At 51.0% G+C, this 23854-nt stretch overlaps 15 protein-coding genes across 15 annotated transcripts; 8 read left to right on the plus strand and 7 right to left on the minus strand.

The window, feature by feature from the left end:
• Nucleotides 1-73: 73 nt before the first annotated feature.
• On the plus strand, nucleotides 74-1818 carry BCR37DRAFT_111324 (Alpha/Beta hydrolase protein). Its single transcript, XM_040865931.1, has one exon. The coding sequence runs from the start codon at nucleotides 97-99 to the stop codon at nucleotides 1714-1716; it is 1620 nt and encodes a 539-aa protein (XP_040723548.1). The 5' UTR covers nucleotides 74-96; the 3' UTR covers nucleotides 1717-1818.
• Nucleotides 1530-4384, plus strand: BCR37DRAFT_112059 (meiotic cell cortex C-terminal pleckstrin homology-domain-containing protein). Its single transcript, XM_040865933.1, has one exon. The coding sequence runs from the start codon at nucleotides 1920-1922 to the stop codon at nucleotides 4188-4190; it is 2271 nt and encodes a 756-aa protein (XP_040723549.1). The 5' UTR covers nucleotides 1530-1919; the 3' UTR covers nucleotides 4191-4384.
• Nucleotides 4385-5132: 748 nt separating this feature from the next.
• Nucleotides 5133-6491, plus strand: BCR37DRAFT_382322 (ras family-domain-containing protein). The gene is made up of 2 exons (XM_040869852.1): nucleotides 5133-5733; nucleotides 5775-6491. The coding sequence occupies exons 1-2, from the start codon at nucleotides 5498-5500 to the stop codon at nucleotides 6331-6333; spliced, it is 795 nt and encodes a 264-aa protein (XP_040723550.1). The 5' UTR covers nucleotides 5133-5497; the 3' UTR covers nucleotides 6334-6491.
• BCR37DRAFT_350220 (uncharacterized protein) lies at nucleotides 6446-8044 on the minus strand (the record flags this gene model as incomplete). The annotated part of the gene is made up of 2 exons (XM_040867988.1): nucleotides 6446-6991; nucleotides 7136-8044. The coding sequence occupies 2 exons, from the start codon at nucleotides 8042-8044 to the stop codon at nucleotides 6446-6448; spliced, it is 1455 nt and encodes a 484-aa protein (XP_040723551.1).
• Nucleotides 8045-8491: 447 nt separating this feature from the next.
• On the minus strand, nucleotides 8492-9691 carry BCR37DRAFT_111116 (Endonuclease/exonuclease/phosphatase). The gene has a single exon (XM_040865928.1). The coding sequence runs from the start codon at nucleotides 9600-9602 to the stop codon at nucleotides 8565-8567; it is 1038 nt and encodes a 345-aa protein (XP_040723552.1). The 5' UTR covers nucleotides 9603-9691; the 3' UTR covers nucleotides 8492-8564.
• Nucleotides 9692-9715: 24 nt separating this feature from the next.
• On the plus strand, nucleotides 9716-10958 carry BCR37DRAFT_382325 (NUDIX hydrolase domain-like protein). The gene is made up of 2 exons (XM_040869853.1): nucleotides 9716-10302; nucleotides 10343-10958. Exons 1-2 carry the CDS (start codon nucleotides 9785-9787, stop codon nucleotides 10884-10886), a joined length of 1062 nt encoding a protein of 353 aa, XP_040723553.1. The 5' UTR covers nucleotides 9716-9784; the 3' UTR covers nucleotides 10887-10958.
• A 35-nt stretch (nucleotides 10959-10993) lies between these two features.
• BCR37DRAFT_350320 (anaphase-promoting complex Apc10DOC1 subunit) lies at nucleotides 10994-11564 on the minus strand (the record flags this gene model as incomplete). The annotated part of the gene is made up of 3 exons (XM_040867993.1): nucleotides 10994-11263; nucleotides 11304-11364; nucleotides 11410-11564. The coding sequence occupies 3 exons, from the start codon at nucleotides 11562-11564 to the stop codon at nucleotides 10994-10996; spliced, it is 486 nt and encodes a 161-aa protein (XP_040723554.1).
• Nucleotides 11565-11943: 379 nt separating this feature from the next.
• On the plus strand, nucleotides 11944-12987 carry BCR37DRAFT_339236 (TAFII55 protein conserved region-domain-containing protein; the record flags this gene model as incomplete). The annotated part of the gene is made up of 1 exon (XM_040867327.1): nucleotides 11944-12987. A coding segment is annotated over one exon (1044 nt), but the record flags the coding sequence as incomplete, so codon positions are not given.
• BCR37DRAFT_111976 (uncharacterized protein) lies at nucleotides 12718-14566 on the plus strand. The gene has a single exon (XM_040865932.1). It carries the CDS (start codon nucleotides 13146-13148, stop codon nucleotides 14466-14468), a length of 1323 nt encoding a protein of 440 aa, XP_040723556.1. The 5' UTR covers nucleotides 12718-13145; the 3' UTR covers nucleotides 14469-14566.
• On the minus strand, nucleotides 14540-15992 carry BCR37DRAFT_110993 (origin recognition complex subunit 5 C-terminus-domain-containing protein). Its single transcript, XM_040865927.1, has 2 exons — nucleotides 15795-15992; nucleotides 14540-15750 (listed from the first exon to the last, which is right to left on the minus strand). The coding sequence occupies exons 1-2, from the start codon at nucleotides 15888-15890 to the stop codon at nucleotides 14611-14613; spliced, it is 1236 nt and encodes a 411-aa protein (XP_040723557.1). The 5' UTR covers nucleotides 15891-15992; the 3' UTR covers nucleotides 14540-14610.
• Nucleotides 15993-16010: 18 nt separating this feature from the next.
• On the plus strand, nucleotides 16011-16740 carry BCR37DRAFT_382330 (mitochondrial ribosomal subunit S27-domain-containing protein). Its single transcript, XM_040869854.1, has one exon. It carries the CDS (start codon nucleotides 16064-16066, stop codon nucleotides 16376-16378), a length of 315 nt encoding a protein of 104 aa, XP_040723558.1. The 5' UTR covers nucleotides 16011-16063; the 3' UTR covers nucleotides 16379-16740.
• On the minus strand, nucleotides 16619-16996 carry BCR37DRAFT_333502 (CAP domain-containing protein; the record flags this gene model as incomplete). Its single annotated transcript, XM_040867104.1, has 1 exon — nucleotides 16619-16996. A coding segment is annotated over one exon (378 nt), but the record flags the coding sequence as incomplete, so codon positions are not given.
• A 1526-nt stretch (nucleotides 16997-18522) lies between these two features.
• On the minus strand, nucleotides 18523-19264 carry BCR37DRAFT_403410 (autophagy protein Atg8 ubiquitin like protein; the record flags this gene model as incomplete). The annotated part of the gene is made up of 5 exons (XM_040872000.1): nucleotides 18523-18559; nucleotides 18605-18771; nucleotides 18865-18915; nucleotides 19044-19127; nucleotides 19241-19264. 5 exons carry the CDS (start codon nucleotides 19262-19264, stop codon nucleotides 18523-18525), a joined length of 363 nt encoding a protein of 120 aa, XP_040723560.1.
• On the minus strand, nucleotides 19016-21191 carry BCR37DRAFT_111150 (uncharacterized protein). The gene is made up of 2 exons (XM_040865929.1): nucleotides 20906-21191; nucleotides 19016-20860 (listed from the first exon to the last, which is right to left on the minus strand). The coding sequence occupies exons 1-2, from the start codon at nucleotides 21069-21071 to the stop codon at nucleotides 19425-19427; spliced, it is 1602 nt and encodes a 533-aa protein (XP_040723561.1). The 5' UTR covers nucleotides 21072-21191; the 3' UTR covers nucleotides 19016-19424.
• A 512-nt stretch (nucleotides 21192-21703) lies between these two features.
• BCR37DRAFT_394614 (serine hydroxymethyltransferase Shm2) lies at nucleotides 21704-23164 on the plus strand (the record flags this gene model as incomplete). The annotated part of the gene is made up of 1 exon (XM_040871494.1): nucleotides 21704-23164. The coding sequence occupies one exon, from the start codon at nucleotides 21704-21706 to the stop codon at nucleotides 23162-23164; it is 1461 nt and encodes a 486-aa protein (XP_040723562.1).
• Nucleotides 23165-23854: the final 690 nt, after the last annotated feature.

The following is a 23854-nucleotide window of genomic DNA, read 5'->3' on the forward strand; positions in this document are numbered from 1 at the left end:
CACAAGCAAGAGTTCTCGCCATCTGAACATTTCTACCCCGCGCTTCACCCTTTTGACATTCGCGATGTGCACCTTGACCGTCTGCTACCTCTTTCAATGGCCACGATACAAACAACGCTCGGACCAGTGTCTGGCTTCGTAGATACGCATGTAATATCCGACAAATCAACAGCTGATCAGCCAAAAAGCAATCAAAAGCCTGTAGTCAAGTATCTTGGACTACCATATGGCGAGGCCGGCAGATGGGAACAAGCTCGTCCGCATATGCAGTGGTCAGCTACAAAAGCTTGCCTCGAATATGGTCCTGCTACGCCACAATTACCCGCCGTAATGGGCCAACGTATGGCAAAGGTTGATGGCTTCTTGAAGCGGTTGCATCTTGGCATTTCCGAGAAGGATATTTACACGCTCAACATCTACACACCTGATGGTGCCAAGGAAGGAGATGACCTACCAGTCATGGTTTGGCTGTATGGAGGTTCCTGGAAAGATGGTTCCGCTAGTGCCATGATCTATGATGCGACTAATGTGATCAGAGATGCTTCTCAGCCAGTCATCATTGTCACCGTCAATTATCGTACCAACATCTTTGGCTTTCTTGCAACGGAGGATTTGAGAGACAATGACGGGCTCGTTGGCAACTATGGTCTACGGGACCAATTGCTTGGACTCAAGTTCGTAAAAGACAATATTCGCAAATTTGGAGGCGATGCAGGCAATGTCACCATCTACGGCGAAAGTGCAGGTGCTGCGAGTGTCGTTTATCATTGTGTCGGTCGCGATGCAATCTTCAAAAGAGCCATTGCTCAATCTGGAGGGACAGGAACCATGTCTTTCCTCAACATTCGCGATCACGAAGCCCTTTGGAACTTGATACTCAAGTCATTTGGAATTGTCTCTGAAGACAAGGCTGAACGCGTAAGGCGAGCGAAAGAGATTCCCATGAAGCACTTGCTGGGTTTCCTCCACAAGATGCCCGGCTTGATCTTCTCCGCATGCCAAGAGCAAGGGCCTAATGCCATCTGGACTGAGCACCCAGCTGCCAAATTCGACCGTGGCGAGACTGTGCCATCACTCGAGTCGTTCATGGCTGGGGTTTGTACCGACGAAGGTCTTATCTTTGCCCAGTTGTTTGGCATGCACGACGATCAATCAAGAATTGATTCATTTGTCAAGAAACATGGCGCAGCGGCAGCATATTATCCACATGTCTACGCAAACATCGGAGATGCCAAACAGCACAAGGGTGATCTCGAGTCGCATCCGGCCTCGCGTATGATTCACAACGAGCTGTTTGAGGGACCAGTCGTATTCGATATCGAGCGGCTATCGAAAGCCGGTAAGGTCAAGTGCTTCCTGTACAGGAGCAATGCTATTCTCCCGTCGTGGCGAGAGTTTGGATGGGGTGTTCATCATGCGTCAGAGCTGCCTCTTGTATTCAAAACAGCTGGTCTTTGGCGAAATGACGCCAATGCGGAGGAAGCAAGAACTGCCCAAGACTACGTCGACAAGTGGGTCGCGTTTGCGGCAAGGGGTGAACCAGCAAACACACAAGTATGGCCGCAATACAGCGCGTCAAACCGCCAGAGATACGTGTTTGAGATGGGGGGAAGCAGTGCAAGCCATCTGGAAGAAGTCGACATTAGCCCAGCAATGCAATTGCATGAAGGTGTGATTAAAGCAGTCGCAGGCATACAGAGCGGATCTAAGCTGTAGTGATATGTCGTATACGTGTAAGCCTTTAGACTCGATGAGTTTGTTTTGGAGATGTTTGCTCATGTGACTAAAGAAAGATGATGCGAGGTAATTTAGTTCTACCCCTGAATGGAAGAACATCGACGCTCTGGGCCAGGGTCGCATGCAAGCAAGGCCGCAGGAGAGGTCCGGATTAGACTATTGAATACACTCAGCAGGTTAACATGGACACGACTCTGCAGGCAGCAGTCAGTGACATGTCCAACACTCAGCAAGATACTCTACCAAGACCTAGTGCGGCTGCCGCAGTGAACAACAGCAGGCGAAGAAGACAAAGGAGAGATGTTCCCATTACCCACGAGGGCCATATCGGCCGAGAAGGCGACGCAGAGGAGAGTAGCGCTGGAATAGACACTGAGCTGCAACAAGAACTCTTGCTCGCGATCCATCAGCTTCAGTCACAGCTTGAGGCAGCACAAGCAAAGTATGCAGACTTGACAAACCACTACGAGAGAGTCTGCGTAGACTTGGCCAGATCGGAGGAGCAGCTCATCAGGGTGCAAAAGCAGCTGTCAGTAGAGACGGAGAAGAAGAGGGTGCGTCAAGAAGAGCTCGAGGCCAGACTTGGAAGCTTGACGGAAGACTTGACTCAGACAACGCAATCACTCTCTCAGGCCAACAGACGGCTGCAACAGCAGAACAGTGAGCTCGCCAAACAAGCCGAAAGGGTCAAGCAGCTCGAAGCAGAGCTCAAAGACGTTCAGACTGAGGCATTGTATCGGCAGAACGCACCTGCCTTGTCCGAACAGTGCGATGGAAAGGCAGATGTTGATGAGCAAAGACCATCATCATCCGATTCCTCCACTGCGTCGTGCGCCGATGATGATTCTGTGGGCGAAGTGCATACGGCCGCAACAACCTTTCATCGCCGCATAGAGTCGAGCGTCTTCACCTTCCCTCCTCGAGGGGCGAGACACTCACCAAGCGGCTCAGCAGCTGAAGAGTCGAGGTTAGAGGTTGCTGTAAAGCACAATCGGCTTGTTCGACCCAAATCAAAAATCAGCGTTACGGTTCCTGCAAGAGTGGACTCATTGTGGCAAGAACTTGTGGACCTAGCGGCAGAGGACGCTGATTCGAGCGCCTCCAGCGACTCGGACAGCACGCGACTCTGCGCAGATGCACCAGAGCCACAGGATGAGGCTGTAGGTAAATCTGTTCATCTTGAGTCTGTTCTGCTTGATGAAGCGATCCCAAGGGTCACTATCTCTGTCGGAACACAAACAGATCAAGGAGTGGTGGATGCCGAGACCTCTCCGGTGACCGAGCGCCTCAGCCTTGCATCTTCTGGCATCCTCAACCTCATAAAGATGCGCGAAGATATGCTGGACTGGCTCACAGCACCAGATATCGACCGAGCAGCAAATCAGCGATCGGAGCGACATGAGAGCACAGCAATGGAGCAGCGCTTCAATTACCCAGCTTCAGTCCCAACACTTGACATGCTGGTTTCCAATCGAACACGCTCAGTAACACACAAGAGTGTGCAGTCATTGTTGTTGGCACTGCCGACGACTGCGGCAACTGCAAGTCAGTTTGCGTCATCGGTGGGGACACCTAGCATCCTCAGCAACCAGCTGGAGGTGAGAAAGGCCAAGTCTTTCACTATGGGTCTCAAACGCTTCAAATACCCAATAGGATCAGTCGAAACTAGATCTGTGGCCTCGTCTGTGAGCTCGAGTGACGGTATTGGAGAGGTGGTGCGGGCTTCCACAACAAATCCAATGACCCGTATGATTGCACAGTGCATGATTGGGACGTACATGTACAAGTATGTTCGCAAGACACGGCCAGGTTTATTCAGGTGGCGTCGCGGAATGGAAGCAGAACCTGTCCGTCACCGACGTTTTGTCGCGCTGCGTCTCTCCGAAATGGCAGTGAGCTGGTCTTTCACGCGACCTGCAGTTGGCATGCAACTTGGCATTCGCAGATTCCAGATTGAAGAAGTATTGGACATTGAAGACACAAGCACAATGGCTGACGGGCATGATAGATCCCTCCTCTTACTCTCTGGCGATCAATCCATTCGCTTCACATGCGAGACGCGCGATGACCATCAGCTGTGGCTTGACGTACTTCGATGGCTCATCCAGAAGCATCAACCAAAGGGACGGACTACCTTAGCAGGAAGCACCATCGACAATGATCTTCGTGGAGCAGATTTCGCAAGCGTTCGAGAAGGGTCGTTGGGACGTACTGTGACGTATGGTTCTGGTCTGTCGTCCATGCCAGCACCTATCAGCAGGGTGCGGCAGTTTGCTCGGGACGAACAAAGCGTCAAGGGACGTCCCCGGCCGCTGACAATCGCGTCGGTGAGCTCGTCGGAGACGACTGAGGTTGAGATGTCGTCGCCAGAGCCGAGTTCACAGACGCTTGCTCAAGCGCACAAGGTGTCGAGCGCGAGCGACTCGACAAGGAAGCTTGCACATGGTGTGTAGGTATCCTTCAGAGCTTGACAGACGAAGCGACCTTGTGGTACTCGGCCGGTCCGAGGGCAAATCGCTGAGCTTGTCGGAGAGGCAATAAGCAATCTTTTTCCGGCCAAGAGTCTTGACTGACCTGGGTGGAGATTTTAGCGTAGGGCGCATTACATGGCAGTGACTAGCAATGCATCATGGCGGTAGCAGAGCTAGAGAGGCAACGGAGACTTGAAGCGCTGGAGCAGAACAGGTCGCCTTTTGGTTGAACGAGGACTCTCCAGGCTGTAGCATTGTAGCCATTTGCAAATTGGTAGAGTGAAGCTCCTCGACTCCTCTACAGGTTCTACTAGCGCGAGAGCCAGTGCTCATGCGCAGCATATGATCGATTCCAAGAAGATGCATTAGCGTCATGGTGGTTGAATTCCGGCCACCTGCAGCTGGTTCCGCAAGTGACACATCGCGCGGGTCGCATACTTACGATCACTTATCTCGGCTTCCAAACGACTGTTAAGCGTGCGGGCATAGGATTTGCATACCTTTGCAAGCAGATGTCTAGGCTTTCGGGGCGTCTGAAGAGGCAGACATAAAGTGCTGCAAAGAAGTAAGTAGCTACAAAGTGGTGTCGTGAATATGAGGCTTGCTAATGCTAGACTCGGCCTTGTGTCCGGTGCCATAGACTTGGTCGCCTGATTCAGCTGCAGAGGAGATTCGAAATGGGTTAGGGTGAGTTCAGGGTGACACAAGTCAAGATTGGGCATATACAAGTAGCCTGTCAAGGGCTGTCAATCAGTGTCAAAGTGGAATCAACCGAGTCACGAAGCAGCTGCCTTGTCGCCTTGCTGCAGTCACTCGGCCTGTGTGTAGAAGCCGTTTGTAGGCGGGGCAATGTGAAGCTCGAATTTGGGTGGGCGCCTTGGGTCAAGTTGGGTCAAGTTGGGTCGCACAGTCTACAGCCTCAGACTACAGACAGGGCCACCGAGAGCGAGCTGCCTCAGAGTGACGGGAAGCCCGAACGCGCTCCGTCTGCTGCTTCCCTGTGACGGCCTTGGCGGACGACAGACACCCATCAGCGACAGATCACTCTTACTCACACTGACGGCCCAAGGACTGCGACCCAAAACCACCCATCTCTCCCCACTCACACTCTCTTCATCCTCTTTTGACACAAATAACACCATTTCGGTCGTTTGAAGTGCACACGGCGCGACATCCCTCTTATCTGTAAGGGCCTCTGTTCTTTGTTCATCTAGTCTAGTCAGGAGCGCGACAGTCCGCGTAAAGACAATCACGACTCTTTTGGTTCAGGACGCTGGGCCAGACACATCATGTCGTCGTCATCTCGCATGCAACTGTACAAGCTAGTGGTCCTCGGCGAGCCATCTATTGGAAAAACAGCGTTGACGCTGCAAATGTGCCTCAACCACTTTGTTGAGACCTACGACCCAACCATCGAAGACTCCTACAGAAAACAAGTTTTGGTGGATGAGAAGCAGTGTATTTTGGAGATCCTTGATACTGCCGGCCAAGAGGAGTACGCATTCATCCGGGATCAGTGGATTCGGTATGGGCTCGTAACCTTACAAATGATACTAACATGCTTAGGGATGGCGAAGGCTTTATGCTTGTCTATTCTGTCTGTTCCAAGGCTTCATTTGACAGAATCCTACCCCTCGTCGATATGATGAGCCGTATCAAGGAGCAAGCGCCCATGCCGCTTGTCCTCATTGGCAACAAGTCTGACAGAGATGCAGACCGTGAAGTCTCCGTGGCAGATGGCAAACGACTCGCAAACGGCTTGCGCTGCCCATTCCTTGAGACGAGTGCCAAAAAATGCATCAATGTCGAAGAGGCCTTTTTCGAACTCGCGAGACAGATCCAGTACTCTCGCGGGGAAGTCACGACACGCAGTCGTATTCACGGACCACCTGAGCCTTCTGTCACTGTGTATGCGAAACAGGGCTCCAAGCAAGGATCTGCGTCTGCATCAAGTGAGCAGACAGATACGCGTCAAAACAGCCAGGTCTCGAATGGGCGAACGCGCGCATCCATCGCCACCGGCGTGAGTAGTAAAAGTGGGTTCTCATCCTTCCAAAGCAAAGGAGATTCGACTTCATCTGATGGCAAGCAAAAGAAGAGCAAAAAAGATTGTATCGTCATGTAAACGGGGGAGATGATACAACGAGAGGGGGGCCGCTTTTGCGATGTGCAGCATGTAAATTTCCAATGTCAATTTAACCTTTGAACTTCTATTCATCAAAGGAATGAAGGCCATATCATTTGTGTATGTAAGTGTAGTAGATTTCGATCTCTGCCCAGACAACAAGTAAGCCAAGGACCGTTACAACGGACAAGATTGGCAAATTCCATCTCGCAAATTCGGGCGATGACAGGTGGATGTTCTTTTGCTTTAGGATGGCCGTCCAGAGCAGACCAGCGAGACTTGCACTGAAGACGACGGAAATGGCGCCGACGTTGGATCCGATTGCAAGAGCAATCGATGCTGCCCGGACAAGTTTCTCCGAGAGCACATGAGTGACCTCGATCTGCTTGATGATTTTGGTGAGTAGAATAGTACTCAAGATGTTGGTGCCTGCAAATGTACAAAGCAAGATGCTGACAACGCCAATGAAGAAGATGGTGGAAGGCACGTTCACGAGGACTTTTGCGCCCCATCCTGCAAAAACGTCGATCCAGCCGCGATACACCAATGCTTCAACAAGCATAAACTGCGAGAATGTGAAAGATAGTAATGGAAATGGAAGACGCTCAACAGTTGTAAAGGATGTCGGCGAGCGTCGTTTGAGGTAGAAGTAGCGCTCCTGCATCTTCATTCGCCAGTCTTTTGCTTTCGCTGGACGTGCCGGTGATGGCGATGACGCTGGCGAATTGGCGGTAGTGGATGACATGGCCGTCATTGCAATGTCGCCATCAGCGTTGACTCGCGCTTTTTGGGCATCAGGCACCTCTGCTGCTGCCTTCTTCTCAGCCACAACACTATCTGGCAGCTTGGCATTCTTGAAGCGATAGTAGTCCCAGCTGACATCAAACACAGCCTTCGCTAAAGCAAAGGGAAGAGCAATCTCCCAAACCTCAACACCAGCAAACGACACGCCAATGATGACAATCAAGCAGATGAGAATCAGTGCTGCACCGACTTTTGCTCCAAAAGGATCAATCAACACCGATCTTGGGTCGAGATCTGGTGCGATAATCTCTTTTGGGATGTGTTTGCGGAACTCGAGCAAGAGGGTCAAGTACCCTGCCACTGCGGTGAAGATGAAAGGGATTGCTGTCCAGGCAGTAAAGTCCAGGTACCCGAGCTCAAAGCCTTCACAGAGCACGACGTTTGTCGGATTGCCAACGAACAATACCATGGAGCCCAAGTTGCAAGCAGCAAATTCTGCAATGAGAAAGGCTAGTGGCTTGACCTCAGCAACACGCGTGAAGTATACCAAGAAGGCCGTGCCGGACAAAATGACTGGATCATTCCCTAGCACAACGGCCAGGATGAGAGACATGAGGAAGAAGTAGGTATAGAGCTTGATGCCAGATTTGCCTCCTTTGTTGGCGACCCAGAAGGCAGCGGCTTGCAGAATACCAGTGAGATCCAGTGAAATGCTCATGTATGCCAAGCCAAAGAACAAGATCATGATGTTGTATGGCTTGATACCGTCTGTACCACGAATGCCATCCCAAACGACAGATATGGGTATGCATGTCGAGGCAAGCAGGATGAGTACGCATAATGGGGGAGCTGTTGCCAGATTGATGCTGTACTTCGTTCTAGGTATGCGTACAGGGCATAGAATGAAGACAATGGAGATGATGAAGAAGATGACTGTGACGATGGCTTTCGCATCGATGTTGGCCATACTTCGACCGCTAGCGATGATCAGGACACTGAAGAGAGGGAAAGCTGGAGCAAGGACCTAGAGCGTCAGCACTGGCCTCAGATGCCAAGGCAGCCGAGGACGCAGCTCCCACCGTCACACAAAGACAATCAAAGTTGAGCTCGGATCGGGCCTGACCTCAACAAATGATGGAGTGCACTTTAGCAGCAGTTGTAGCTTCAGATCATGCCACTGTCAAATAACATAAACGGTCTTCTAGGACGGCCGACAGGAGATAGCCAGTCTGGGTATGTTTGTGAGGTAGGCCCACAGCCTCACTGGCAGTCACTGCCTCAGACACCGGCCACAGCCTGCAGCTCAAAGGATGGTAGGTCTTGGCAAAGTGTCTCCCTCGTGGTAAGTCAGCCAATCATTTCGCCACGGGATGCCGAGGAGCGCGGGATCAAAAACCATCAGATGGCACAGGCTTGTTCGACGTTCTCAGCTGTTGCAAGACGATGCAAAGGCCTCATTACACTTGACTGCTAAAAAAACAGTGTAGCTATGATTTGAGTCGTTTCTTATCCTCATTCTCGTCGTCTGTCGTTGCCTCGCGCTTCGCAGCAGTTTTCGCACCCTGACCTTTGACGCTTTTCGAGAAGAAGCCATCGATGCGTCTTTGATTCACCTCCGGTCTATTGCTGCTGGCGTCTTTGCATTTGAGCTCGCTCGAGAGCTGTATATGCGGCAACGAGAGTGTTATTGGGCAGTGATCAGATCCCCTGACATCATTGAGGATATCGCTCTCGACAACGTCCTTCTCAGCGGTGTCAAAGAGCTTATCTGAGCAGTAGAAGGCATCGATCCGCCAGCCATAATTTCCTGGCCTCATGTCGCGCTTTTGATCCCAGAATGAGTACTTCCGCTTGTCAGGATGTAGACGCCGAAAGGCATCACTCATGTTCTGCTTCTTCAAAAAATCTGTGATCCACTGACGTTCTTCAGGCATGAACCCTGTCGTCTCGGCAAACCGCTCTGGATTGTAAATGTCAAGCTCAGAATGAGCGGTGTTGATATCTCCCGTCACAATAACGCAACGTCCTGCTGCTTGCCACTTTGCAACGCACTGCTCTAGTTTGCTGTAGAAGGTGAACTTGCGCGCAAGATATTCAGGTCCACGCCCGGCATTTGGAGCATAGATGTTGAGCAACAGGAAGCTTTCGTGATCAGTCAAAACACAGCGACCGATGGACGTGTCTACTGCTGTATCAGGATCCTCAAGCACCTGTGTTTTTGAAGCCTTCTGTTTGACACTGCCAATCTCGACATTGAATGGGTTGTCGGTCCACCACTTTACAGATCCGCGTCGAGCAAAAGTAGCAATCCCAGCATATCCCTTTCCGCTGAAGCTGAAGAAGCTCTCATAGCCATCTACAACAGCAAGCTCCTTGGTAAGCTTTGAGTAATCTGCAATCTTGGTCTCTTGTAGGCAAACAATGTCGGCCTTTTGAGCTTTAAAGAAGCTGGCAAGACTCCCGCCAGGAAGCTTTGGAGGAAGAGGTCTCAGTGCAGCTACATTCCAGGTCAGAACTTTGACCATGCTCTTGGTCGGTTGTAGACTTGTAGTACGTGCTCGCCACACTTCGCCTGTGTGCGTTGCAGTTGTCGATTCAACCTCAACGCAAATTCACGCGAGAGAATCGCCTGATCAGACCATACCACTCCTGTCGTTACCTGTGCTCCTACAATCTAGGCTGATCTCTATAGCTTCATCGTTAATAGATGTCCGAGGTGAACAGTGGCTTGTTTGACGCCCTCAAACTGCTCAAGGGTCGTCGTGAACGCCTGCTTGCTTCACCTGACTACTGCAAGAAGCGTGCAAGTGTAGCCATCGTCATTGGCTGGAAGCTACGTGGCTCCTCTAGTATCAATCACAAAGTTGAGCCTGTATCTAGCCTCGATGAGCTAGCTCGCCAAGATTGGCTTGCTGAGGCTGAGCCGCATATGCTATTCATTAAACGTGCTAGTCGTTCCGGTGATCGCTGGACTGCTCACGTTGCCTTGCCTGGCGGTAAACGCGAGGCCGATGAGACTGACGAGGCAGCTGCCCGTCGAGAGACGTTGGAAGAGGTCGGATTAGACCTCACAAATGACAATGCGTTACATATTGGCTCGCTTGATCAACGCGAAGTCAAAACAAGCTTCAATACACACATGCTGATGACTTTGTGTTCCTATGTCTATGTATTGAAGCAGCCGGGTTTGCCTGTGCCTGTTATTCAGCCGACCGAGGTTGCCTCGTACGTCCATCAACACGAGATACCCAAACTAATGAAGCAGTGCTCACTGGGTATCCCTGGACAATTTGCAATCACTCGCCTCGAGGACGGTTGAGTACGTTGATGTCAGTACCCGCTTGGCGCGTCAAGGCGGCTGGCTCGCAGAGAAACTGGCCACTCCCATGTTTGGTCGCATGCGTTTCGCCGCCATCAAGCTTGACCCGACCAAATCTGTTCCCGAGGGTTCAGCCAATGGCATCAACTTGCTCTGTTGGGGACTGACACTCTCTGTGCTCACTGACTTTCTCGACCTCATCCCTCCCCATACAAGCATCGCAACATGGCAATTTCCAACCTTTGGCGCCTGGGACTTGCGCGTTGTATTGTACCTCATGACACGTCGTGCACGTCAGGCCGCGAGGCAGATCAAGCGTGCCACATTAACGCATGATGCAGATATGGACTGGGTGGGCGTGGCTATCCGAGAGTACTATTCTGCCGTGCGTCCAGCAATCGTCGTTACCCTGGGTTTGCGGGTCGGTGTGCTAGGTTCTCTTATTTATGCTTGGCGAAAAGGTTTCTTTTCCAGGAGAATAGCTGCATGAGTTTATCTGATCCCGAACGCTTCAGTCATTGCCTTGCTTGTGTATGGCAGGGGTTCTTCATCAAAAGCATCGCTTGCCGTTAGTCAAGTCGAGGTGAATCATCCGGCTTACCTTCTTGGCGTAAATACCTTGATGGCTCTGATGTGCGTGTCTTTGCCATTCTGGTGGTTGGCAATGACACAGATTTGAAGTAGATGAGTCCTTAGAAGCCCATCTTTGCCATGTTCACCTAGATTGACATGCTTCCAGCCGGTTGGGCAGTCCAAATCCAGGACAACAACATCTTGTAAGTCATGATAGCCAGTCCCAGATCTCAAAAGAATCCTAGATGGTGTGTAGGACTCATCCTGCTCGTAGCGTAGGTAGATGCTCAGGTACTGCATGTCAGAAGCCTTGCATTGAGAATGGCGGTCCTACCTCGACCAGTACACGTTTCGAGAAATGTACATTGATGTAATGAGGTTGTGGCCCATCGGATCTGCCAAATCAGCGTTGTGTATGGCCTAAATAGCACGCGACGTACTGCCAGTATGTGTCCAGATTGTCGTCACGTACAACATCAATCTCGAAGCCGGGCTTCTCACTCGAGACGGTCCACGAGGCCAAGTTGCCAATTTCCTTATACAGCTGCTTGTCTAGAATCTCACCAGGCGCCTCTGCTGGTTCCCCGTCAGACATGATAAGTCATGGATAGCTCGTTAGCGGTGTGCAAGTCGCATGTTTTCGAGGATTTGAATTCACGCGACAGAAGCGGCAGACCACACAACCAAGCAGCTAATGGAGCAGCGCATATAGCTGGTTCCAGGAGGGCTGGCTAGGAAAGAATCAACGCGGGAGCGACCGCAGAATGTTTAAGATCAAAATCAAGCCGCCAAAGGCACCTGGCGAGGAGACACAAGGGCCGACAGCAAGCGATAGCGCGACAGGCGCTACTCATGTCGAGCCGATTGAAGCTGGAGCGACAGTCCCTGCAGGTCCTGTTGCACCCATCAAACTGAACCGCTTCAAGATTAAGACCCCCGTTCAGCAAAAGCTACGCATCAAGCAAAAGGCGAACCCATCCAAAATTGTCTTGCGAAAGACATTCACTGTGGGACACGGATATGACTCTGAGGCGTCTGATAGAGAAGAAGATCCGCTTGTGGAGACGCATATGATATTACGCTTCAAGCCTGGAGCCGAAGCAGAGTATGTGCGCTCAAAAATCGAGGCGAAAGGGCCAATGGAAGGCGTCTCGATCAAATTCAAGGACCCTCGCAACGCTGTTGTGCGTGTACAGAACAAGCTCTTTGCGGCCAAGCTTGTCGACTTGCCCACCATCACTGAGACGTTCAAAACCTTTGACAAGAAGAATATATACAAGGTCGCAGACGTCTGCCAAATGCTGCTCGTCGGTGACCGCATCTCTCATGAAGACACAGTCGTCGCTATACCGACACAGCCAAAAGACTTTGTCTACCCACATGGTCTGACTCCGCCTTTACGTTATGTCAGACAACGCCGCTTTCGCAAACGTGCTTCTGCAAAGACGATCGAAACGGTTGAAAAGGAAGTAGATCGGCTTCTAGCGCTGGACGCGAGAGCTGAGCAAACGACGTACACCATCATGGACAAGGAGCAGCTCCGTCGTGAACAGTCTCAGACGCCAGACGAAGAAGGACAGCATGGTCAGAACGGCTATGATGATGTTGACGAGGCGATGGAATTGCAGGAAGGCTCAGATTACGAAGACCTGGCTGCAGAACTGGAAGCAGCTCTGGACTCGCCCGCTGCATCTGGTTATGGTACGCCCTTAGCCAGAGATACGCCGGGTCCTACTGGTATTGCGACACCTGACGCGGCTGCAAGCGCCAGTGAAGAAGGTTCAAGCGACGGTAGTGACGTTGGCTCAGACGAAGATGAGGACATTTCAAAAGAGCAGATCGAGCGCAAGACGGGACAAAAGGTGCTTCGTGAAGGAGTGGCTAGTTTGCAAGAAGTCATTGCGAACCAGAAGGCGGAAATTGACCGTGCCATCAATCCCATCATGAAGCAGCGCTTGATTACACGTCTCCGCAAATTTGAGGCCGAGCTTGAGACCAAGATGGCTGAGATTGAGGAAGCATGAACAGCCATTCATATGCGTTTCTAATATATATTACCACTCAAGAATGCGTTCTTAGTTGTGCCATCTGAGGAGTCTTCGAGCATTTCACGATCAGATCTCGACATCAGCTACATCTTCATTGTTAACGTGAGCTGGCTAGATGACAAGATATCATGCTTCCCAAAGATATACCTGGGTACTACTATGATGCTGAGCGCAACAGATACTTCAAGCTCGCACATGCCTCGCTCGGAAGACCATCCACTCAAGTCTCGTCAAGTCAACATGCAGAAAACGCTTCATCTACTGGAGGCTCGACTGCTCATACGTACTCAAATGTCATCAAAGCCAAACGCCAAAAGGTCGAAGAAAAGAGGATGAACAAAGAGACGCAAACACTTCAAATTGGGCATAGCTATCAGGTCTTGCATGGAGGCCTACCGAGCAGATCTTGGCGTCAATCACCCGTGGGCTCCCTACTGGCAAGACAAGCTGGCAATTCAGGAACCCAAAACGACACTTGGCCTCGGTCTATCAAAGACGTCATCAGCAACAAGCATGCTACACCCTACAATCTACCCGCTGGCCAAAATCGAGTACCCTTTCGCTTCTTTGGGTGCAGTAGCCATGCTGTATTTGCATTTGGTCCTGCAATCGCGACCTGCGCAATCAACCCCATTGGAGAAACTTCTTCTTGGGAACCTAGGGTCCACAACCGATTCGATGATCACTACACAAGCCTAGTGACTAGCGGTGATGGCACACGTTGGGCTGGTTCGTCACGATGTTCCAGTGATCCGAGCGTCGTAGCATTATTCACGGGCCGTCTGCACGGTGGTGTCACGCAAATTCAAGTCAAACAAGCTGATGGTCATGTTGAAGCTGGCGCCTTCTCGCCGGACTCTAGAACGTTGTGCTTTGCCGGATCCGTTCTTTATGTGCTGCCAATCGACAGGACTGGTGACTTCAACGCGTCTATTGCACCTAAACCGCTGAAGAAGGATGTTCTCGATGTTCAATTTCTCGACAACAACGTGCTTGCCTTGGGACGTCGTAGTGGCGCGCTCGATCTGGTCGACTTGCGCATGCCACTCGGACCACTGAATATCACAAAGCGACTATATCAACCTCGTGGCATATGTAAGATTAAAATACTCGGAAACGGCCATCAGATTCTTGCAGCCGGCTTGCAAGACTTGGCTTTGTTTGACCTCAGACTTGGAGCAAAAAGCTATATCACTTACGCAGGAGGCGCGCAGCATGAAGACCCCAGGGATGTCCAAATTGCACTCATGGCTGACGACAAACGCATCATGTCGCTCCAAAGAAGAACAGGACTGAAGCTCTGGTCAATTGACGGAACGCTGCTCGATCGTAGAACGATCCCAGGTACGCCATCTTCCCTTGAAGTATTTCCCGAGGACTCGACCAAGTGCATGACGGTCGATGGTGAAAGTGCCCATGTATTCAGCCTAGACTTCCATAAACTTGGATAGCTCAAACTTGATGCTTTGTGCAATACGATGCATTGCGTCAAAGCTGATATTGACGAGCCATTTGCCGTCGTCGAGCAAGTCAGCTGATGAACTTCCAATTCTCTGTATCAGCTTCAGCGAAGCAATTGTGGCAATCTGAAGGTTAACTTTGATACAAGCACTGAAGATGACTTGCCTGCTGGTCGATTGTGACATCGTCAGGGACAGTTCTTGGCGAGATGGCATGATAAATCGCAATCATACGCTCAATAGGAAAGCCTTTTGGGCCAAGTACTTTTTGAGGCAATTGTTCTGCTTTTGCATGTTTGCCAACAGCTGCTCTGCGTTTCTTTGCAGGGCCTCGACCTTTGCTGAAGAACATGACATCTGTTCGCACTGGATTATAAGACGCAAGAAAGGCAGCAACCAATAAATAGCGTGTGCTCACCGATAATTCACTTTCATGGGCCATTTTGCGCTGCTGAACAGTGAGACCAGATTGATCTTCTGTGATTTGCTCTTCCTCCGTGATCCAAGCTTCTCTCGCCATGGCGGCTTGAGCTGCTCTCGCGAGTTGCACATGATTGGTGGCTTCTAGACGACCCTGACGAACAGGTTCGAGATATGCAGGCAGTAGCTTTTTGGCGAGTAGTCTGTATAATTGCAAATCATGGCCCACGAGCTCAACAAAGGTGCCGTAGATCGTCTGGCAATAATGCTGCCAGATGCTTGGCCAAAGAGCAGAGTCAACTTCATCGGCCTGCTCGTAAGCCCGCTCAGCGTCTTGCTTCAAGATAGTCAAGATGTCCGCTGGCGTGTATAATCGAAAATGAATGGTCGGTAGCGATAATGTGCGTGGCACATCACTGTATCTCGACACGACAAAGATTGCCGTTGCATTACCCTTGCATGACTGGAGAACTTCCACAATCATCGTCATGATGGCTTCGGAGTTGTCGAACTGCGTTAGACTAAAGTGATCAAAGACAATGATTGTATCTTGCTGATCATCTGTGCTTAAAACTCGCACGAGCCGTCTGTGGAATGCATCCAGGTTATCTATCGCCACCGAGTCAGACTCTAGCCTCCCGTCTCTGTTGTACATGATTGTTGTTCCAAGGATCTCATCGATGGTACGCTCGTAAAACGATCGTTGCGTAATGCATTGCCTGACATCGAGTCTCGCTACCCGTTGTAGATGCGACAATCCTGACTTTGCCGCTTGAGCTAGGTAAGTGCTCAACAGGCGCGTTTTGCAAGTCTGATGCTGCCCATATACGAGTAAGCTGCTTGGGCGTGGTAGCTGAAACTGGTCAGTAAAGGAGCGTGAAGCTGACAAGCGCGTACATTTGTGAGAACCGCATGGAGCTCTTCAATTTCAGTGTCCCTGCATGGACAAAAACTTTTTATATCTGCCAAGTCGAGAGTGCTATCAGCAGTCATTGCTAGCTCAACTGTGTCAGAGCGACTTAGCTAGAAAGTACCAGAGACATAGATTGGGTTGTGAGCTGAGTGCCTGAGTTTGAACTTTGAGGTCGTCGGCGGCATCTCGTGAGAGCTGCACACAACTCGACACCATCAACCAGACTACTTTGGAAGAAACACTCGTCACAGCCATGGCAGCTCCGATAGCACGCATTCAAGCGCTACAGAAGCTCTCTTGCTCAATCTTCAATCGCGTCCACAATCCAACCGCACAACGCTTCGGCAATAAAATCCTTCGACAACGGTTACGTGGACCGGCACTACTCGATTACTACCCAACAGAAAACGTCAAGCTCCAAACCATTATACGAGCATTCCCGGAGTTGGGACTGGTGGATGAAGCGGAGGAGATAAGGAAGGCGGATGTGGACGCGCGGAAACGAAGGGGTAAAGGACCCCCTCCAAAAGGACAAGGTCGGCGTGCTGCAAAGAACAAGAAGAGATAGGCGGACTTCAATTCACTGGCGTACAAAGTCTTGCTTCACATCACGATCTATCGCATTCTGCATCTGCTTCGAAGCGCCTTCTTTCCAATCAAAAGATATATGAGTACTCAAATCACTACGAATGTATATCAACTTATGCTTTCGCCTGCTAAACCAAAAATGCCAAACAAAACTACCAGTTCAAATGCCCTTTTAAGCGCGTGAGACGTTCTCAGTAAAGTACTGAGTATCGCCCTGGCCACCAAGGACATTACCGGGCGTCTTGAATCGACAAACAAGGTAGTATGGGTAACTTGATCCACACCCACTTGAAAAGCCACAACCAACACTCGTCGTGCCCTTCCAAACAAGTTGCGTGAAATGTCCCGTTGCAGTGGAGAAACCAGGCTTGTTGTAGTCGTAGAGTGCTTCTTCACCGGCCCAGAGTGAGATGTAGAAGGAAGGATCGGTGGAGGTACCAGCAGCCAGTGTCTCACCGTAATCTGCAGCAGTGGAGTGATCAAATGTGCAGGTTTGGGCATAGTTGAGAGCGTCAAAGGCGAGTGCACCGTCCCATTGCAAGGCAGCTGCCGAGTGAGCGGCACGGACCGTATTGATGGATTGAAGCACGTTGTAGACGAAATCGCCCTGGTTTGCATTGGAGAGTGGGACTGGGTTGTTGACGACTGGAGAAGTGAGGGTCGTGGGTGCAGCAGCAACAGGTGAAGGGGCGGCACTTGTAGTGGCTGCAGGAATAGGTGCAGCGACGACTGGGATTTGTGCTGCCGAGGTGGCAGCAGGTGCAACTGCAGCGACGGGTGTCGAAGCGGCGGCTTGGTCCTTGACGGCAAGTGCAGTCGATGCAATGGAAGCCACAGGGACTGCAGGTTCTTGCGTGACTGCAGCGGCAGCAGACTGGGTCATACCAAGGCTGTTGACCTCTGGCGTATAGTACGTCAATGTCGCAGCAGGCAACGTAACAGTCGACCCTCCAATCAACGCGGAACGGAGTGGCAAGGTTGTCGTCAAAGGTGTGCCGACATTCGCACCGAGAGGAGTGATTTTCGGGTTGATGGAGTTGGTGATGGTGGTTTGTGCGGGTGCTTGCACAATGTTGTCGACGCTAGATGCGTAGGTAGGAACGGCCGTCACGACAGATGTCAGCGTATCTGCCAAAACTGTGGGGATGGCGTAGATGGATCCACCAGAGGAGTAGGAGTACTCTGCATGCACCTCATTGACAATGACTTGTGTCTGTGCAACAGGTGTTGGCATGGGCTGACCAGGAACAGTCTTCCATGCTGTTTGCCAAGCAGTAGCAACAACACGATCGACCGTCTCGTAGACGTCGATGAATTCCTGACGCTTTTCCGCTGGTCGTGGTGCAGCGGCGACGGCTGCAATGAAGGCGGATGAGAGGGCAATGTTGAAGAGCATCTTTGCAAAGAATTGAAGAAGTGTTTAAAAGAAGGGCGTCAGTTGATGTAGCACTGCGAGGCTGTGTGATTGAGTCCTGGTGAGGATGCTCGTTGCAGGTAGTTGCTTGAGTGTTGCGAAAGATGAATACAATAGCAGGCCTTGCCGATGGGGCATCAGTCCTTCTATAGCGTCGCTGCTGACAATGCTGCCCTGAGACATCCGCATTCATGACATACACAAGGCAGCATGTACTCCGCTAGCGGGAGCGAAAAGCAGCATATGGATGAGAGCATGCGGAAGTTTCTACAGACTTCGCTGGAAGGGGAACACACAAGCAATTGCCATGTCGGCGGATGGAGCCAGCCATCTTGAGCAGGAAAAGAGATGTTCGATAGAGAGAAGCAGAAGCACGAATATTCGAGCAGAGTGAGCAGGGAGATGGTCGTGGTTGCTGTCCAGCCCCTCGCACCCAAAATTCAAAATTCAAAATCCAAGTGCAGAAATCAGATGGGCGCACAATTCATCAAAGAGCCACAAGCTTCCTATACTAATACTGGAGAAGGAGAAGAAAAAGCACGCGCAGGGGAGGAGCAGGCAACCGGCCCTAGGAGAGACATGGCGCCATGACCACTGACTGGGGAAATAAGCATGGCGCAGGCGTAGACAGACGTAGAGTAAAGGCACTGGCGACCGCGAGCAATTGGACTGCATAGTGACAGCAATATAGCTGGACATTCTTCACAGTTTCAAAGCTCATGGCCAAAGGTGTTCTCGCCAGAGTATCTGCCCCTGTTAGCAATGCAATGAACATAAGAGCACATGTCATACGTGATATAGAGGAATCCATCTTCATCCTTGTGCTCTTCATAGATTGAGCTCATCAACGCGGCAGTCGGTGGCAGTACCTCATCCACAAAGATAAAGATGGCCTTCTCTGGCGAAAGCTTGATGCGCTTGCGGATGACATACACGAACTGTCCGACAGTCAGATCAGCCTTGATTGTTAGCGTTTGTCACATCAGACCTAGTGGCATGAGTGCGCCCATGTCGCGCGCAATCAGAACACCACTTGCGCTAGCCAAACTCACCGGGACAAGGTACTTCTTCTTGTCAATAGTAGCAATATCGCTCTTCTCGACCTGTGATCATGTCAGTCATGGGAGCATACTGATAAGTCGCCTGAGATCGAGGCAGCGCATGTAAATATGCATCGAGCGCACGCAGAGTGTGCGCCACCTCAGATTCTCAAGCAACAGGCGCGCCTTACCTTTTCGCAAATGACAGGAATTCTATCAATGTACTTTTGTCGAATACGTTCTGCTTCAGCCTTGCGCTTCTCAAATGGATGTTCCTAGAGTGAAGAGCGCGTCAGTGCTTTGCCTAAACAAGATTGCGCCGTAACGCGATTTAAGCATTGCGCGACGAGAGCGCACGCATGATAGCGGGCGCAAGAGGGGCGCTTACGTCCTTGAATGATGATCGCGCCATCGTTGAGTGTTTCAGTCGTTGTGAGTCAGAGAGAAAGGGCCGGTGTTGTGTGTGATGATGGTGTTGGGCGGGGGAAATGGTTTGATGGCGACTTTCAGGGCCGTGGAGATTGCTGACTCAGCCAAAATTCAAGCATGAACTACGTCTTCTTACTTCTTAGCTAAATTGCCATCCTTTGGCTCAGCTTGTGAGTCAATAGACTGCCAATATCATGCAGATAGAGACGTATCACCACATTGCCAAAGAAATCCGCCGCATGCCGCATCAATTGCTCAAAGCGCAGCAGATCCTTCACCTGCATCTGATCCGGATCCATCGACTCATTCAACCTCGCTAGCACTTGGCTCATATCAAAGATTTGTGAGAGGACTGCTTGGTATAGCCGATGACGACCTTCGAATTGATCATCGCCAGCCAGTACAGAAACGCCATGCGTATCAGTCTTTGGTTCCCCAAATATGGAATAGCTGTTGTAGTAGCTGCTCGGTATGGGAAAGCCCGATGAAGAACTCGTTCGACGCGTCAAGAGTTTGGTAAGACCCTTTGATGCGGAAGACATTTTGCGTGTAGGTGCTTTGCCTCCTTCATACTGACGATAGCTGAGACAGCCCTCAAAGCGATCCCCGAGCTTTTTCGCAAGAATGGCGCGAGCAGTAATGAGCGCCGCTTCCAATTGCCCCAATGCCGCCATAACAATCGGTTGTCCTGCTTCCTCAACAAGACAAAGTGATCGTAAACTTCTGGCAACACCATCGTAGGCTTGAATCTTTTCCTCTTCAGCTTTTATCTTGCAATCCTTTTGACGCCAAATGTCGCCTGATACTTGTAGAGCAGGCGTCAATTGAACAGCTATCTTCTCCGCACCTGCATACGCCAATGTCTGCCGCAGTTGCGAGAAGAGCATATAAGGTTGAAGTAATTGATCCGTCGTGGATGCCGGGACCGACGAATCCGCTTCATCCACATCGAGAGACTTTGGCAAGACGGAAGACTGCACTGGCGTGCGCAGACTATCCTCAACATCCTGCTGACTAGGTCTGCGAGAACGTTGGCCAAACACAAACCCACCGTTTTGCAAACGATCCTGTAGCTTTCTTTTGGGGGAGGTATCACTCGTCGCGCTCGTTGTCTTTTGCATGGCTACCGAGCCGGTCGTAGTGGAAGCAGGAACGGGCTCAGTAGTGGTTCGTGTCATCAGGGGACGAAATGCCTGACGTTCAATGGATCGCGGCGTCTGTATCATGCCTTGGATACTCGCGCCCGACGGTCGACGCAAGTCTAGCAGTGGCGACGGCGTGGGTGATTCGACATAAGTTGTGCGTACAAGTGGAATCGTTGGACTTGGTTGCGCATGGAGCATCGGCGGTGTGGTGTTTGACTCTGCGCCATCGACTTGCTTAATGCTGCCCTTACTGCTCGGAGCGCTGAGCGGTGGAGCAGAAATGGTTGTTGTTACGGTCGAGTTTGAGCGTCGCCTGTCATCTGCTATCGGCGTTGCAGGCCGCCAGCTGTGTGAAGCTGGATTCATTTGTCGCAGCAAGGCCGCACGTTCTGCGTATGTGTCGTGAATACGCTGGAGTTTCAGCTTATCGTTGCCTAAGAGATTAGCAATGCGATGCGTAGCCTTGAATGAAGTCTCACCTATGCAGTCATCACCTTGAATGACTGTAAGAAGGAGTTTACACGCATGTTCATAAGCGTGTAGTGCTGGCTCAAGTTCATTTTCGGTGTCCATAAGAACGGCGGCCTTGGCAATCTTGAGTGCTTGACTCAGCATGCGCTTTCCGGCTGCATCCATCTCCTCCATGCCGGTGTCCTTTTTGCAATGTCGAAAGTTGGCAAGGGTGAGTTGTCACTTGTCAGCGCTGCATCAGGCAGCACCGAAAGGATCGCAAAGGGAGGCGCTGAATAGGGCACAGTTGCAGCAAACGCGGTTTTGGTGGCCAGAGCGTGTTGCAAGCTGACCTGACGTCGGCTCTGTCCGCAATGAGTCTAGGCTAGTAGGGAGCGTCTAGAGACCCTTCAGGGGCGCAAATAGCTTGAGCAGAATGCCAAATATAGGGCTCGTTGGCTGTATGCTTGCTCAGGTGGTTTGCAAGCTAGAGCAGCGTGTTGTAAGATCCAGTCAAGCGACGAGCTACAGCAGTAATCAAGGTCAAGAGCAGATGCCCAGCGACGAGACAAGACTAAGTTCAGGGCCGTAAGTACACTGTATAAGAGGCAGTCCTTGCTTCTCGCTCTGACTGTGAGCAGATGGGGGAATAATCTCACGCCTCCCATCTCGCCAAAATATTTTTTCTCGCGCGCTGTCAGATGCAAGATCGCGATTAGCTAAAACAGCGACAGCAACACGCTCGGGTCTTTGCACAGCTGAAACACTTGCAGGCCAGCTTGTACGGCCCTCAGCTGCTTCTTCCTCTTCTCAACATCCATTAAACCATGTTGGCAACACGCAATGCAATCAGGCGTATCCGGGCCCCGGCTCTTGCTCGATCCTACGCGCTCAATGCACAGGCCAAGTCCATCCTAGGAGGCAGCCTCCAGGAAACCGACAAGGAAATCTACGACATCATTGAGAATGAAAAGATCCGTCAGCGAGACTCCATCGTCCTCATTCCCTCAGAGAACTTCACCTCAAAGTCTGTCATGCAGGCATTGGGCTCACCTATGCAAAACAAGTACTCTGAAGGTTACCCCAAAGCGCGATACTACGGCGGTAATGAGTTCATTGACCAGGCTGAGCTAGCATGTCAGCGTCGTGCACTGGAGGCATTCAGACTGGACCCAGCAAAGTGGGGAGTCAATGTCCAACCGCTCTCTGGCTCACCTGCGAATTTGTACGTCTACCAAGCACTCATGAAGCCACATGAACGTCTCATGGGTCTTGACTTGCCTAGTGGTGGTCATCTCTCGCACGGCTACGCAACACCCACCAAAAATATCTCTGCCGTCTCAACCTATTTCTCCAACTTGCCCTACCAAGTCGACCCAAAGACTGGCTTGATTGACTACGAGGAACTCGAGAAGCTCGCTTCTGTTTACAGACCGAAGATTATTATTGCTGGTACCTCTGCCTATGCTGCACTTATCGACTATGCACGCATGCGCCAGATTGCCGACAAGGTGGGCGCTTATGTTCTCGCCGACATGGCTCACATCTCTGGTCTTGTCGCTGCAGGCGTTGTTCCCTCTCCCTTTGACCATGCCGATCTCGTCACCACCACTACGCATAAATCCCTTCGTGGCCCTCGTGGTGCCATGATCTTCTACCGCAAGGGAACGCGTTCCGTCAACAAGAAGGGCGTTGAGGTGCAGTATGACTTGGAAGGACCCATCAACTTTTCGGTGTTTCCAGGACATCAAGGTGGTCCGCACAACCACACTATCACAGCCTTGGCTGTAGCTTTGGGTCAAGCAGCGACACCGGAATTCAAGGCATACCAGCAAAAAGTCCTTGACAACAGTAAAGTCATGGCCAAGGCCTTCCTTGACCGTGGCTACGATCTCGTGACGGGCGGTACAGAGAATCACTTGATTCTCGTTGACTTGACAAAGAAGGGTGTTGATGGTGCGCGTGTTGAGCGTGTCCTTGAGCTTGTCAACATTGCCTCCAACAAGAACACTGTTCCTGGAGACAAGTCTGCGCTCATCCCACATGGTCTGCGTCTCGGCACTCCTGCCATGACGACGCGTGGATTTGAGGCAAAGGAATTTGAGCAGGTTGTGGCATTCATTGATCGTGCTGTTGAGATTACGCTCAAGGTCAATGCGTCCGCATCTGGCAAGAAGCTCAAGGACTTTAAGGAGACACTTGGCGAGGGCGACAAGTTCCCGGAGATTGCTGCACTCAAGGAAGAAGTTGCTCAGCTGTCGCGTGACTTTTTCTTGCCCACCAACTAGAGATTCGGCTTGACTGTCGCCTCTGCTTTCCTTTGCCCCTCTACGGCGCTCATTCAACATTGTGCTGAGGTTATTAAGGAAGCTTCACACATAGACGACAACTTACATTGCTCAACCCTTCTGTAAAACTTTGGAAATGCAATTGATCTCGCGGTTGCCTTTCAGCACGCTCGACACGGGTAAAGATAAGGCGGTCAACTGCAAAGACACAGTAAAACCGGTGAATCTTGTATGCTCAGCAGCTGCCGTGCAAGTGTGACTTCATGATGTTCATAACTGCTTCAGATGTAGTTATATGGCTAGCAACGATCTGCAGAAGTTGTAAGCTACAGAAGCCTGCGCAGCAAGGCTACGAATAGGTCTCACCAAAACAACGCGATCGTCCTTATATGTTGCCTTACTCATCGAGGTGTCTTATTTGTGGAGACACTTGTCCGGGCATAAAAACTTGCATTTCTTTTTGTTGCAATTGCATGTACCACAATAGCTGAAAGGATCCAGCCAGCCTCTACGTCTAAGACAATTAGCCATCGGAGGACTTTGTGCGATAGCGTGGATCCTTACTCAATTGCGGCTGCCTCAGCCATCGAGGTGATCGATAAATATATAGCAAGCTGCACAGCTTGAAGGAACAGTCCTGAGACCCAAAAGCTAATAACTCTCATGTCTGTGTTGACAATCCAGTGTGAA

Source organism: Protomyces lactucae-debilis (genome assembly GCF_002105105.1).
Source record: "Protomyces lactucae-debilis strain 12-1054 chromosome Unknown BCR37scaffold_17, whole genome shotgun sequence".
Classification (NCBI taxonomy): Eukaryota; Fungi; Ascomycota; class Taphrinomycetes; order Taphrinales; family Protomycetaceae; genus Protomyces; species Protomyces lactucae-debilis.